Here is a 14,658-nt window from a genome sequence, read left to right on the forward strand (position 1 = left end):
CACCCCAAACCAGCATGTCCATCTTGCATATGTCTGTGCGTAGTGGTTCTTGAAACACTGACTCCAGCTGCAGTCCACTCCCCCACATTTTTGAATAGGTTTTGTTTCACAATCCTCTCCAGGGTGCGGTTATCCCTACTGCTTGTACACTTTTCTACCACATCTTTTCCATCCCTTCGCCTCTCTACTAATGTGCTTGGACACAGAGCTCTCTGAACAGCCAGCCTCTTTTGCAATGACCTTTTGTGTCTTGCGCTCCTTGTGCAAGGTGTCAATGGTCGTCTTTTGGACAACTGTCAAGTCAGCAGTCTTCCCTATGATTGTGTAGCCTAAAGAAGTAGACAGAGACCATTTAAAGGCCTTTGCAAGTGATTTGAGTTAATTAGCTGATTAGAGTGTGGCACCAGGTGTATTCAGTATTGAACCTTTTCACAATATTCACATTTTCTGAGATACTGAATTTGGGATTTTCCTTAGTTGTCAGTTACAATCATCAAAATTAAAAGAAATAAACATTTGAAATATATCAGTCTGTGTGTAATGAATGAATATAATATACAAGTTTCACGTTTGAATGGAATTAGTGAAATAAACTTTTTGATGATATTCTAATTATATGACCAGCACCTGTACATGTACTACAAAAGGCACTTCTTTGCTTTTCACTACCTTTTATTCATAGTACAGTAGAGGGGAAAAACAACAAGAAAACCCCACACCCACAAAACTACCATATATTTTAAACACCATATTTTACTATTAAGCGAAAAGAGCTTTATACATGACATGTCTTTAAGTCTGCAGAAATATTTAAACAAGACATTTTTTCCCCCAGATAAGAATGCCAGGTTATGTAAACAGGTGTTTTGTGGACAGATCATGTAATACGAGTAAGAAGTGGAAAAAATATCCACTATCTCAAAAGAAAAACTATAGAGCAGAATCTTTAGATGAAATGTCAGTAATGTCATTTAATTATGGGAAGTATTACTTGTCTACATGGCTTATTACCAGGCTGTGTGCCCCTGCTGATTTTTTCAGATTAAGCTGAGATTCCACAGGTCTGGGTGCAATGATTGTAATGATAATGAAAGACAAGGTTTTCCAGTGGTAAAAAAGCGACCAACATCGTAATGGAAGATTTTAAGGAAACCATGCCTTTTCTTTCTTTTCTTTCTAGATAATCTTAACCAATTAAAAACAAGTGCAAAAATTGGAAACTTAAGTGTCTGCCAGCGATATATGGCATGACATTATGGCAGGACATTGTGCTGGGTAGCCTCAGCCACATAAAAATATCAAAGGTCCGAAGTCACTCATTGTTAATTAAGCAATTGCTACGATTGGAAGTTATTGTGCAGTGCTGATGCTTCTAGTATGAAAAGATGAATTACCTTCCATTACAAAGTTCACATTTCAGTTACAAAAAAAAAAAACACTAAGAAATTTGTTGTACCCAGGTGGAAAATTTGTGTTTTATGGTGTTTGAAGCTCTCGGGTTTCATATCTCCCTGAAAGAATATAGCTACTGAACTTAAAAGTTAAATTAAGAGAAGCTTCTACACTACAGTTGTTTCACTCAATAAGAGAATTCATAATGTTAGAGACGAGGGTGTGTGTGCGGTTTCTGGTATGGTTTATGAGGACACAAATGTGTATAATGTCATAGGTACTACAACGTAAACATGGTTTATGAGGACACTTCCTTTGTCCCCATAAACCAAATCACTGAAAAACATACTAAAGGTTTTTTTTGTGTTTGTTTGTTTTTTTCTTTTATTGCAAGTAGTTTTGTGTGCATGGTAGGTTTAAGGTAAGGGGAGCAAATATAAAATGTATACAGTATAAAAACCACTATGCCTATGGAGAGTCCTCGTTAACCTCTACAAGGAGGCAAAGATAGTTGTTTCTATCCTGAACTCAGAGAAGAATAGACATTTGAAAGGTAACAGTGATAAAAGTCAAAGTTACGTTTTAATCACTGACTCTCATGATTTTTACAGTAAATTCTGAAATACCAGCATGAGTGTGTTGTTCTCTCCCACATAGGAGGAAGACAGATGGGAGGTGGGCTGAGTGTTTGCAGAGACTGTGAAACCCAGAAGTGATGAGACAGAGGTTTAGCAGTGGACTGAGATAACACAAAGCCCTGGGCAAAGATCTCTTTCTCACATGCATGCGTACATAACATCCTACCCAAAGAAATTCAGAGAAAGTCTTCAGAGAATTCACGCTCAAACTGTTCAGCTATGTTTCCATGCTTACACACACCCTCACTGAGACAGAGGAAGTACAGTGAATCTGTCTATCTCAAGAGAGACTTGCAGACTCCAACCTCAGTACTGCACACACAGAGTATATCAGTCAGTCTTGTTGGCTGACTGAGCTAAGGTCCACTAGTTGTTTTTGCTAAATCTTACACACAAACACATACCACAAAAATTAAGAGGGTAAGGTTACTTCATTGACACCATCTCGATTCAGTCTAGTTATGTTTGTGTACTACTCCTGTCCTTTAGACAAGCTTCACATTGATCTGTTGCCAACACAGGAAGCTGAAATGTGACAGGCAAATGAGAGCAAGAGGCAGTCGTCTAATCAACTCTTAATCAGTCAATGTGATCTAAACAGAAGAGGATGGCATTGCAGGGAGGAAAGTTTTCTCAGGTGTGACACCCTTTACACAGTTCTTTTGAGCCGATTAGTAGAACTAACACTAATGCAGCATGGCACCCCATATCCAAAAATATATACATATAAATAAAAATAGCACAAAAAAACGATACAAAAATAAATAAAATAAAAAGATGCCAAAACTGATTTTTCAGCATCCATTACTCCAGGCTTCAGTGTCATTAAATCATAAAAAGAATAATCTGTATCATTATCTGTTGTTTAAAAAAAAAAAAAAAACAGTCCTGTTGTGTAGATGCTTTTCACACATTGAAAACACTCAAGCATTCTGCTGTTAAAACCTGTTTCACATATAATCCATCTGCAGTGCGTCTGCAGTCCGAGTGCGTTACGTATGTGGTCCTGAAGCAGCACGGACTCATTGTGCTTTCACACAGGACGCGTTTGCAGTCCGCTTCTGATCCGCGGCTGTGTAAGCCACAAAAAACATTTGTCCATTATTTTGATATCAAATCATGTAAAAAAAAAAAAAACATCAAAAAGCTTTTTCAGCATTGTGATACTCTTTCATCACAGTACAGTAACAATCTTTCATAGACATTTAAATTCAAATATAAACAACGTATTACTCATGCATTTGACTGCTAGGTTTTTATAATAAGTTGCTGAAACAAGCTGCAACACATTTAAACACAACATTAGCCTACTTTTCTCTTTGAGGATATCACAAACATTTAAAATTAAAACTCACCACTGACAGAAACAGTCGACTCTCGTGCCTTTTGCATTTAAATCTTTATTACACGCAATCCAACGGGTCTTAAATCACTTTGTTTTTCTGCCTCTATAAAAGGGCAACATTATATAAGCATTGTTTCTCTAAAGTTGCTCTTTTTCTTGTTTTAAATCTAGCCAAAACCCATGTGTTGCGTGTGAAACACAGTAGGCTTTAATTAGTATATATTTATTGTGAAATGACTGCATTTCCATGTCAATCCATGTTCATTTTTACCGCGAACAATGCGCTGTCACTTTAATTCAGCGCATGCAGCACAGCAAAAATAGACTCGGTACGTAAACAATCTCTGCACTGCTGCAGACGCACTGCTCCTGAAACGCACTGACGGACCGCAACTGCGTGCCGTGTGAACGCTGGAATCCGTTAACATGGGTGCGTAAAAAATTACGCAACGCATGCGCACCGCAGACGGAGTATGTGTGAAACAGGTGTAAGAAGTCAGGTCTTCAAGGTTCCTCTATCCCAGGGGTTTTCAAACTGTGGGTCGCGACCCACTCGTGGGTCACGGAATGGAACAAGGTGGGTCGCACAAAGTCACTTGGCTGCAGCTAATTTTGCGTTTCAATGACACACAGACACTAACACAGTTCAGTCTAGGGCTGCACGAATGTGACGAGTGGGGCGGGGCCTAGTGCCATGGGAACAGAGCTAGGCCGGTGGAGTGATTGGGAAATGAGCAACACTCACCGGTCTCAAGAACCACGGAGGAGATCGGAAAGATACAAAAGAGGAGCGATGACAGTGAAGGACGAGAGAGGACCAGGCCTGGGTTTTATTTTGTGTTTGTTTTTTATTTGTGCACGGCAGTCATCCGAGAGGGGCTGTCGCGCTGTTTTGTGTTTATTTGGTTATTAAAACTTTGTTTGATTGTCCGCCGGTTCCCACCTCTTTCCACGAAGGAGTCATCGAGGCGGTGGGCTGGAGTGAGTTCGCCCCCCCCCCCCCCGGCAACTCACTCCAGCCCACCACATCGAGCACCCTCGGCGGCAGACTCCTTCGCCCTGCTCGATGGCACTGCGGATTCACCCCAGCGGCGAAGGATCTTCGGCAGCGCGCCCCTCCTTCCTCCCTGGCTTCGGCACCAGTGTAAAACATTAAAATCTTCACAATCACAGGAAGAAGGAGGCGGGAACTGGGAACCCACTCATCACAACGATATAGCCCACCAACATTAATAATGAACTGCAATATCCTTAGTGTGATTTTCAAATTGCAATTAAGTCCGTGTGCGTTGCGTGTTTTGAAGGTCTCAGAGCAATGTCATTAAAAGGTTCAATCGGTCTTTTTTTACCTATTTCACAATTATTTTAATCTCCAAACTGTTTTAGATAGTTCTGCTTTGCTTCTTATGCTTTTCTAAAAAAGTGTTGGATTGTGCTCCGTTCTCGCCGACACACACGGAAGGATCATGAATGCAACAAAACACAGCAGCGCAGATCACACTTCACTGGAGTGAGCCTGCTTCACGTTTTTATGGACACTACATATTTTAACGCCAGTAAACAAAAATTAAAACTTGTAAATTTGTAGTGAAATTTTCAGTTGTACTCTAAAATAAAATGGTTATTTTTCTTAAATACTTAATTTCTGTCATAAAAATTTTAAGTAAGATTAGGTTTAAAGTAATTTCACTCGTTGTTTTTTTTTTTTTTTTAATATTTTGGTGGGTCGTGAAATATATTACACTTGTCTAGGTGGGTCGTGGAATGGAAAAGTTTGGGAACCACTGCTCTATCCCACTGTAATGTACTTTACTGTATGATCAGCAGGCCTATCCACGATCTCAGCAAAACACACATCCTGTCCACTCTCGGCATTACGTATATACAGGTGCATCTCAATAAATTAGAATGTTGTGGAAAAGTTAATTTCAGTAATTCAACTCAAATTGTGAAACTCGTGTAACAAATAAATTCAGTGCACACAGACTGAAGTAGTTTAAACGTACAGTATGGGATTTTCGGCCACCAGGGGTCACTCAATCAAAATAATAACATAAGACGTACTTCGATGACGTCGGGAAAGAGCGTAGGCTCATGGGAGTTGTTGTTCATTGGAACACGCGCTCTGTCGCTCCCCACATTCCTCACTCATTTTAACTGAGGCCGGCGACACACTGGATGCGTGGCGCAAGCGTCTCAGCTGCGTGGCGTGTCAGTTTTTAATTTGGCTCCCATGTTAATAGGTTAGAGCTTGCAGACTGCCTGCGAGAGACGCGCGTCTCAGGCCCCGCTCGAGGCGCGCGGAAAACGCGTGCATGCTAGAAATAGAACCGACGCCTGGCAAAATATAATAGGAAAAAGTTTATATGTAATTTTGTACACAAATACATATTAATTCATGACATTTTGATGTTTGAAAGTCTATAGGTTGACATAAATTCGCAGCAGAGACACCACGCAGCCAGTGTGTCACCGGCCTTAGTATTTTGACAATCACGTATTTTCGAACGGAGAGATATATGAATTATCAGACCCCTATCAAATCAATATTCCATCTAGCTAGTAATAATATATGTTAAAAAAACACGGTTGCCTTTCGTTAATAATTATAATTACGTTTATACTATGATATCAAACAAGATAGTGAACTGCATTTGAAGCTACTTTATCCAGATAGATATAGAACACATGTAGATTTACATTATAGTCTACATGAGAGCTAGTCCGTCTGCGTTTTACACAAGACATCATCGTTTCACAAAATATACGGATAGATATAGTTAGCTGAATGGATGCATACCTGTTTATTAGAATGCAAGCATCTCTCTGTAGTTTCAGCTTGTCACGAAGCTCTCTCTATCTTGGAAATGCAACTCCAATATTTACCCGTGTCTAGTTTCTTCTCTTGTCCCAAAACCTTCTCAGGTCATTTATTTCACCCGTACGTTTGCGCTTCACAGAACGTGCAGGCAAAGCATAATCATTATCCATAACTAAGTTATTGATTGAGGTATAAATACGAATATAAACAATATAAATATAAAATATAATAGTCTCGATCAAGGCTAGCTACTACTTTTTCTTCTTCGTCTCGTCTTTGCTTCTGTTCACCTTTGTATTTGGCGGTTCCGCAGGAAGTTAGATAAACTAGAGGGGTCAAAGTTTATATGACGCCATAGACGGGCGACAAAACGGAAATAAAGAAACGTGCCGTGTCTTCTAATTAAACTATAATTTTCTCCGGATTTGAAAGTTCGTGGAAACTGTCGGTATAATGTAAGTACACAACTAAAAAATATATATAACATAGATATAGTAATATCTGCTATTTTTAAAGCAGAAAAATTACATATTGCGCCTTTAAGTCTTTGGTTCTTTTAATTTTGATGATTTGGCTCACATTTAACAAAAACTCTCAACAAATTAGAATATGGTGACATGCTAATCAGCTTAGCAATTCAAAACACCTGCAAAGGTTTCCTGAGCCTTCAAAATGGTCTCTCAGTTTGGTTCACTAGACTACACAATCATGGGGAAGACTGCTGATCTGACAGTTGTCCAGAAGACAATTCTTCACAAGGAGCCACAAACATTCATTGTCAAAGAAGCTGCAGAGAACCGCAGCCTTATGAAGATTGTCAAACGAAATCTATTCAAGAATTTGAGTGAACTTCACAAGGAATGGACTGAGGCTGGAGTCAAGGCATCAAGAGCCACCACACACAGACGCGTCAAGGAATTTGTTGAACCACAGACAACATCAGAGGCGTCTTACCTGGGCTAAGGAGAAGAACTGGACTGTTGCCCAGTGGTCCAAAGTCATCTTTTCAGATTAGAGCAAGTTTTGCATTTCATTTGGAAACCAAGGTCATAGGGTGGAGAAGCTCATAGCCCAAGTTGCTTGAAGTCCAGTGTTAAGTTTCCACAGTCTGTAATGATTTGGGGTGCAATGTCATTTGCTGGTGTTGGTCCATTGTGTTTTTGAAAACCAAAGTCACTGGACCCATTTAATAAGAAATTTTGGAGCATTTCATGCTTCCTTCTGCTGACCAGCTTTTTGAAGATACTGATTTCATTTTCCAGCAGGATTTGGCACCTGCCCACACAACCAAAAGCACCAAAAGTTGGTTAAATGACCATGGTGTTGGTGTGCTTGACTGGCCAGCAAAATCACCAGACCTGAAGCCCATAGAGAATCTTCTATACTGCCTCAGCAGTGCCACAAACTGATCACCTCCATGCCAAGCTGAATTGAGGCAGTTATTAAATCAAAAGGAGCCCCTACCAAGTATTGAGTACATGTACAGTAAATGAACATACAGTACTTTCCAGAAAGCCAACGATTCATTAAAAATGATTTTTTTTTTATTGGTCTTATGAAGTATTCTAATTTGTTGAGACATTGAATTGGTGGGTTTTTGTTAAATGTGAGCCAAAATCATCACAATTAAAAGAACCAAAAACTTAAACTACTTCAGTCTGTGTGCACTGAATTTATTTAAAGGGGTCATCATATGATGCTGCTAAAAATAACATTATTTTGTGCATTTGGAGTAATAAAATGTGTTTATGAGTGAACGAGACGCTGCGTCTAGGGGCCATACTTCTGGCATCCCTGCGGGCGCTTGCTTCATTCCTACAGGCTAAATGACGGTTTCACAGCACACACAGCTTCCTGGTCTCTGACGTCACCAGCCTATGACGTCTCGCCCATCCATTAGACTGATTACACACATGATTCAGGGCCGGTCATAAACATGATATAAACATGATTTCTAGTCATGTTTTCTTTTGGAAGGCAAAAACAAAATGGTTTCGATTTCTCAATGGAACAACGTCACACACCGCGGCCTTGAGTGAGCCATGGTGTAGAGTGAGCCACGGCCATCTTGAATGAGCAGAGGCGGGTGGCTTAAGAACAGTGCGGCAGGCAGATTCTACAAAGCGTACCTTGGTCTTGCAGCAACCACATGTGACGACCCCGGGCTGGACGCCGATTCATCCATGGTGAAAGCCAATTCGGCGATCCACAGTGCAAAGTTGATATATTTCCTCAGTGACCAGGATGGATCAGCCCCAGGCATGACAAAGCGGATATCGTCCTCTTTTGGAAGGTCAAACAAAGTAGTTTCGCTTTCACAGTGAAACACACAGTGTCTATACGACATGGCGACATTGGAAACAACAATTCTACAACAAGAATAAAAAGTACGCCTTCTTTCTTTGAGTGAACACCTGGGTGGCGTTATGCAAATCTTCCCACATACTGACGTAGATATGTGGGGCGTGTTAGAATGAGCCATTTCAGGGGGGCTTGGACGAGTCTCAACTTTTATAAAGAATATCTATTTGGATTTGAGACATTAGTCTTTGCAACTTCACAGATCTTCTTCATTCAAAGAGCTTGTAACACTCCGAAGACAAAGGAAAATTTAAAATCACATCATATGACTCCTTTAATACACGAGTTTCACAATTTGAGTTGAATTACTGAAATAAATGAACTTTTCCACGACATTCTAATTTATTGAGATGCACCTGTATGTAACAGCCAAGCAGCACTTCTATTTTCACATCAACAAAGTGATGCTAATTCCACAGTACATGTTGGACAGCTGTATTAGTTACTAAAACTGCAGATGATTAGGAGATGAGTTGGTGGTGAAGACATTCAGGATTTCCTCTCAGAAGGTCCTGATAAGAGAGTGGTTGATCAAATCATGACAAACCCCATCCAAACATCCTGTCTGGTTCATTTCCTTCTCTATGTAAATAATTGAGTGCTTAATGAGATAACACTGAGTATTCTGAGCTCTGGAAAGGTCACAGCTGATGAATTATTCTCACAATCGTCACCTATAGAGGAAAACAAATGTTTTACTGTACCTTCTGTGCTCAGGCCAGGACTGGAGGTGAATTTGGCCACATCCACAATCTTCACAGCAAACTGCTGGCCTGTATCCCTATTGATGCATCTTCGTACCACACTAAACGGCCCCCTGAAAAGAAAAAAAACATGTAAATTAGAGTCCGGCACATTCTGGGATAAAGATGGGCCATGTTGCAATTTAATTATAGTAAATGAGATGTACAAATCTTAAAATTGTTGAAATTAAATTATGATTTAATCTTTACACAGCATTAATTCTTAAATAAAAAAAAAAAAGTAATATGTAGCAAGACCAAGTACCCACAATTAATTAATACAATTACGCCTCATATGGAAAAGCTTTTTTGGGGAAAGTGAGATTTTCCATTTCAACAACGTCATTAGAGCCGCACGTGGCTTGACAGCCACAAGCTGAGTGTCGGCGGCTGAAGTAAAAAACCTGGCCTCTTTCTAGGAATGAAGGAATGCTCACATCAGCAATGAGAATGATAAGAATGTTCTGAGTGTTTGAGGAACAGCGGGGAGTAGAGGCTGGGGAGAGACTGGCTCTCTGTGAAGAACTGTGATCTGATTTCCCAAAGCCTTTAACACTTCTCAGCATGAGCTCTGAGTGTTTCAGCAGGCCTGAAGAAAGATGGCAGCAGAGAGACCGGTTTGTGTTTCTGTCCTATCGGTAAAGATGATGTGCAGTCAGTTGATTAAAAAAAAAAAAAAACATTAAAGAGAGAAACTTTTTAATTCTCATATTATGCCAATAAAATACAAATTAAAATAAATCAGACACAAATTAATAAAACGTCATCCAAATGTAAATATTCTTAGGATGTAGCTTCAAGCTTGACAGATCTAATCATCTCTTTTCTTTTACAGTAAAATATATGTATTTATTTCTCTACAGTGATTGAAAATGAGCTGGTTTAATATTTACATACTTTAAGCTCAGCATGGCCACATTTTCAAACTTGACATTTATTCTCTAAATTACTGCTGGCGAGTTAATAAGAGTTTCTCACCCTCCTCCTCAGGTACGCAAGTTACATTTTATTAGAGACGACCCAGTTCACTCTGACCCACAGATTTCCAGACATAAAAATAGACAGACTTTATGAAATATGTGTTGTCAGAACCTCTCTCTGTACAGTTCCCAGGTCAGTGCTCCGCAGAGAACACTTTCAAGCAGGCTGCTGTCTTCCTGTCATCCGAGTTCTCTGGCTGAACTGTTAATGAACTGCAGGTGCAGTGAACGTGTGGAGGACAGAGTTAAGAGAGGAGTGTTTGGAGAGCAGCAGTGCTACATTGTGCCTATAAATGAATGCTGAAAAAATGTCTTTACTGTCACTTTAGGTCAATTTAATGCATCCTTGCTGAATAAAACTATTCATTTCTTAAAAAAATATCTTGACCCCAAACTTTTGAACAGTAGTGTAAATATATATATATTTAAATTAATCTACGCTGCCAGCATAGGACAGAAGGCAGTATTTTTCAGATAGAGCCATTCAAATCATACACACAGCGTTAGCCAAGTACACAGATGTAAAAAATGTAAAAAGCACACAAACACACAGACTGCTGGGTAGTTTTGTCCTACAAGTCACGAGTAATTGAGTTTTTAAGTGGAGCATTTGCTGAGATTTACTAAAGCAATAAGCCACAAAGTTAAAAGGTCTTGTCTGGCACATCACGATGAATGGGTGCACCATCAGTCTTGTCACTCATTGCTTTTAAGAAACACCAGCAAGACCATCAATAACAGTAACAATAAAGGATTTATAACAATAAATCTCAACCAAGTGATAGAGAATTAATCTCAATCAAAAATCAGCTCATTATAAAAACCCAAATTACATGAGATGTAGAAATCATCATTATGATGTAGCTAATCAGATCATGGAGCTGGGGAAAAAAAATGTGTTGTATGACCTTAGCATTATAAAACAACATGGTTTTAAGGAGTTAACATGACCTTACATGATGTCATATCATTAAGAATATTTTTTTTATGACTGCATGTAAATGCACCCAATGTTTAACCTAAAAAAAATCTTATCTCATGTCCTTTCCTTTGCGACTCACACCAGTCTGCTGACCTTCAAGAAACAAGCAGACACTTCTTAATTAATAAAATATCTGCAATTCAAGCAAAAGTCTATTCTGATTAAGCTATAAAGTTGCAATGCCGGCAAACTGGAGAAGAATGCAAATTGAAGAGATAGTTGAGAGCTTATTATTATCACTGTATCTTGCTAATACGGGTGCGAGAGGGGCTGTGTTTCCCCCAACACAAACTGCCGGAGCAGATGGCGTGAAGCGCAAAGCTGCTTACTGGCAGAGAGCCGAGGTGCAGCCACGCGAGGCTCAGAGCTGGACTCGGTCATGCTAAACTGCTGGAACTGTGGATAAATGACACTCAGAAGCGCCATAACATCTGAATGGCCTTCATCTACTCAATCGGTCATGGTCCTCATGTTGTTTTTGGCATAAACGTTCAACAGACGTTACATACATGATGTTATGTATTAACACCAACCACAAATGCAAAAAATATTTAGACGCACTGAGCTGTTTATTCAAGGCATCAGACGGTATGCATTTATATGAATTGTCCTGAAGTCCTGAAGGAGTTGCGGTGGAGTCTGATGTCCACTGACAGGTTAAACAAACTGACTCTTCCTTTTGTGGGGGAAAAATAATGCTGACTGAGGAATATCTTGCTGGTCCAGTCTCTAAATTTCCTTTCCAACAAAGATATTAACAATCAAATGTTTCAAAGCTCATCAAACTGTTTCTAGAGGCTCTTCTTGACAGCCATAATAACTAATAAAAGTAGGAAAAATAGTCTAAATAGTCTCTATGAAAGTGCAGAGTTGTCCAGTATAATCACATCTGTTTAAATGGATAAGTCACCACTGACAGTATGGGGGTTTTAATAAAAGTTTGTTGTCTATGGCGTTAGAAATGCATAAAAAAAAAACAGGAGAAACAACTCCTGTGGTATAAACAAGGTAGAACAACTTCATACATCCATAATTCACTGGGTTCAGTCAGTCTATCCATGAACAGGGGTACAAAAGTGTGTACATACAATCTGTAGTTTTCACAAAAGACCTGGGCTATGTAATTCGGTGGACTTCTGCTGACAAATAAATGGAGATCCTGATCATGTCTATTCATCACCTTTACTTATATAGCAACTTATATGACAGCGTTTTTTTTTTTCAAGCAGCTTTACAGTATTAAACAGAAAAGTAATAGAATCAGCAATGACAACAAATCTAAATTCTGCTCAAATAAACACAATCTTGGTGCAGGTAACAAGTAATACACATTCTTTATTCACTTTATACTACATATGTCACAACAATACAAAGCTGGTTGAAAATCATTACAACTTAATTGATTAACAAAATCTATTTTAAGGAGCTTCTCCAAGAAAAATACATTTCTTTCTTCTGTGAATCACAAAATAACTTAAATAATATTGGTAACAAAACAGTTTGGGTTCCCATTGACTATCATAGTATTTTTTGAATCCATATTATGTATGTCAATGGGATCTTTGGGAATTTTCACTATTCAAAGAAACACTAAACTCACTATATTCAGTGAAAAGAAAAATGCATTTGACAAAAACCAGTGCAGAGAGAAACCTGTGATATGCCCTGCTGTGCTGATTTAACATAGCATTATGGGAGCCTTTGCAAATCGAAATGGTGCAGTAAGTGTGCATCGGCCGTTCGCTCACAGCAGCTGCTAGATGACAAGCACAAGCAGCGACATGCTGTAGCACGCAGCAGGGATGCCGTGTTTGGTGCCAGAAAGAAGCAGGCAGATTAGATAAGACCAGTGCAGACATGAGAACAGTGGGTACAGGTCACAGACACAGGATAAACAAGTCCGGCTAAACCACTTTACAGCAAGTTGAGCAGGTGAATATTTCATTGAAGTGTCTTTCTGTGCAAGAGTGCAGTACGATCATAAATAATGATGGACAGAGGAGATGTCCTCTGCAGCAGAGCATGACAGGGGGAGATGTGCTGGCAGGCAGAAATATGAGCTGAGGAAGGAAAGTAGAGTCAAAACAGGAAAAGAAGCACAGAGAGAGATGTGACGCAGGAAGATGAGAGAAAAGAGAAGTACAGAAGAGGATATAGTGGAGGATGAGAGTATCGGTCAGACAGCGGGGAGGCTGGCAGGGGAAGAACGCTGGTGTTTTGTGACATCTGGTATCTGTTACAGTGAGCAAGAGATGATGGCGTAGGTGTAGGGTTTCTCCTGTGGAAAATAACTCCTCAGACGGCATGTGTGCGTGGGTACCTGCAGCTCAGGGTTGCATGTCGGTCAAACATGGCCACACTGCACAGAGAATGTTCAGCATTGTACTTAAGAAAAAATAATATAATAATAATAATATATATAAGGTAAAGAAAAACTTACTGACAATATTTGCAATTGTGCAATCGCTGCAATGACAATCATGCAACATCATCTTAATTAAAAATCTACTTTTTGCCCTTCAGTTTGAATGGCCATGCCACTGCTGCCCAAGGCCACTCCTTGTCATTTCAAAAGCATAGCATGTCCAGAAAGAATAGCATTTGTTATACATTAGGCAAAGGGTCTGTCTGTGCACAGGTGTGTGTACATGAATTAATGCATGTACTGTGTCGATATGCGTAACTAAGGTCAATGCATAAAACAAAAGGACAAATGGAACGACCTCACTTCTGTAACAAACAATGTGGCAGTTTAATGAAGAATGACAAATGCTTGCTTAGGTCTTGATTAATGTTCACAAAACCCACTCAAAACAAAAACCATAAACACCAAGCAAAGTCAACTCGTCTAGTGTTTCAAAGAAAGAAGTAAATATGGGAACTAGAGGTAGTAAAACAGAGAACAAGTGATAAGAGGAACTTGCATTCCAGAACATATTTTTTCTGTCAGGCATGGGAGTGTGTTCAGGGGTCATATGATGCCACGCCCCCCTAAAATGGCTCATTCAAACATGCCCCCGTCCCCATGTCTATGTCACTGTGTGTAAATATTTGCGTGATGCCGCCCAAATGTTTAGTAACCGCAGTTAGTGTTAGGGATATGCTGTGTGAGCTGTGTCACCAAATACACAAAATAATAATGATCTTTAAAAAAATCATCATATGACCCCTTTACCAAAATAAAAGTGGCATTAAGTGGATTTTAGGTAAATGTTGTAACAGTAGTTTTAATAATTCTAACAAACTGAGCATTACCAGAAAATTATAGAATTACAACAATTAGTTGATACATTGCAGCAAATGTGCTTTAGTTTTTCAAAAACATTCTCGTATGTGGCATCAGAATAGTGATTTTAATATAAATAAAATGATTTATAATTATTTAATAACTGGATA

The 14,658-nt window shown here is 39.3% G+C and overlaps 1 protein-coding gene across 14 annotated transcripts in view; it reads right to left on the reverse strand.

Moving 5' to 3' along the window:
- The window catches only part of caska (calcium/calmodulin-dependent serine protein kinase a), a 206,193-nt gene that overhangs the window by 100,975 nt on the left and 90,560 nt on the right, over window positions 1–14,658 (reverse strand). For all 14 annotated transcript variants that reach the window (XM_059500239.1, XM_059500236.1, XM_059500240.1 and 11 more), the window contains exon 2: window positions 9,262–9,374. In XM_059500239.1, coding sequence (XP_059356222.1) covers window positions 9,262–9,374 — 113 coding nt within the window. The remainder of the gene's footprint in view (window positions 1–9,261; window positions 9,375–14,658) is intronic.

Source organism: Carassius carassius, chromosome 19 (genome assembly GCF_963082965.1).
Source record: "Carassius carassius chromosome 19, fCarCar2.1, whole genome shotgun sequence".
In the NCBI taxonomy this organism is placed as follows: Eukaryota; Metazoa; Chordata; class Actinopteri; order Cypriniformes; family Cyprinidae; genus Carassius; species Carassius carassius.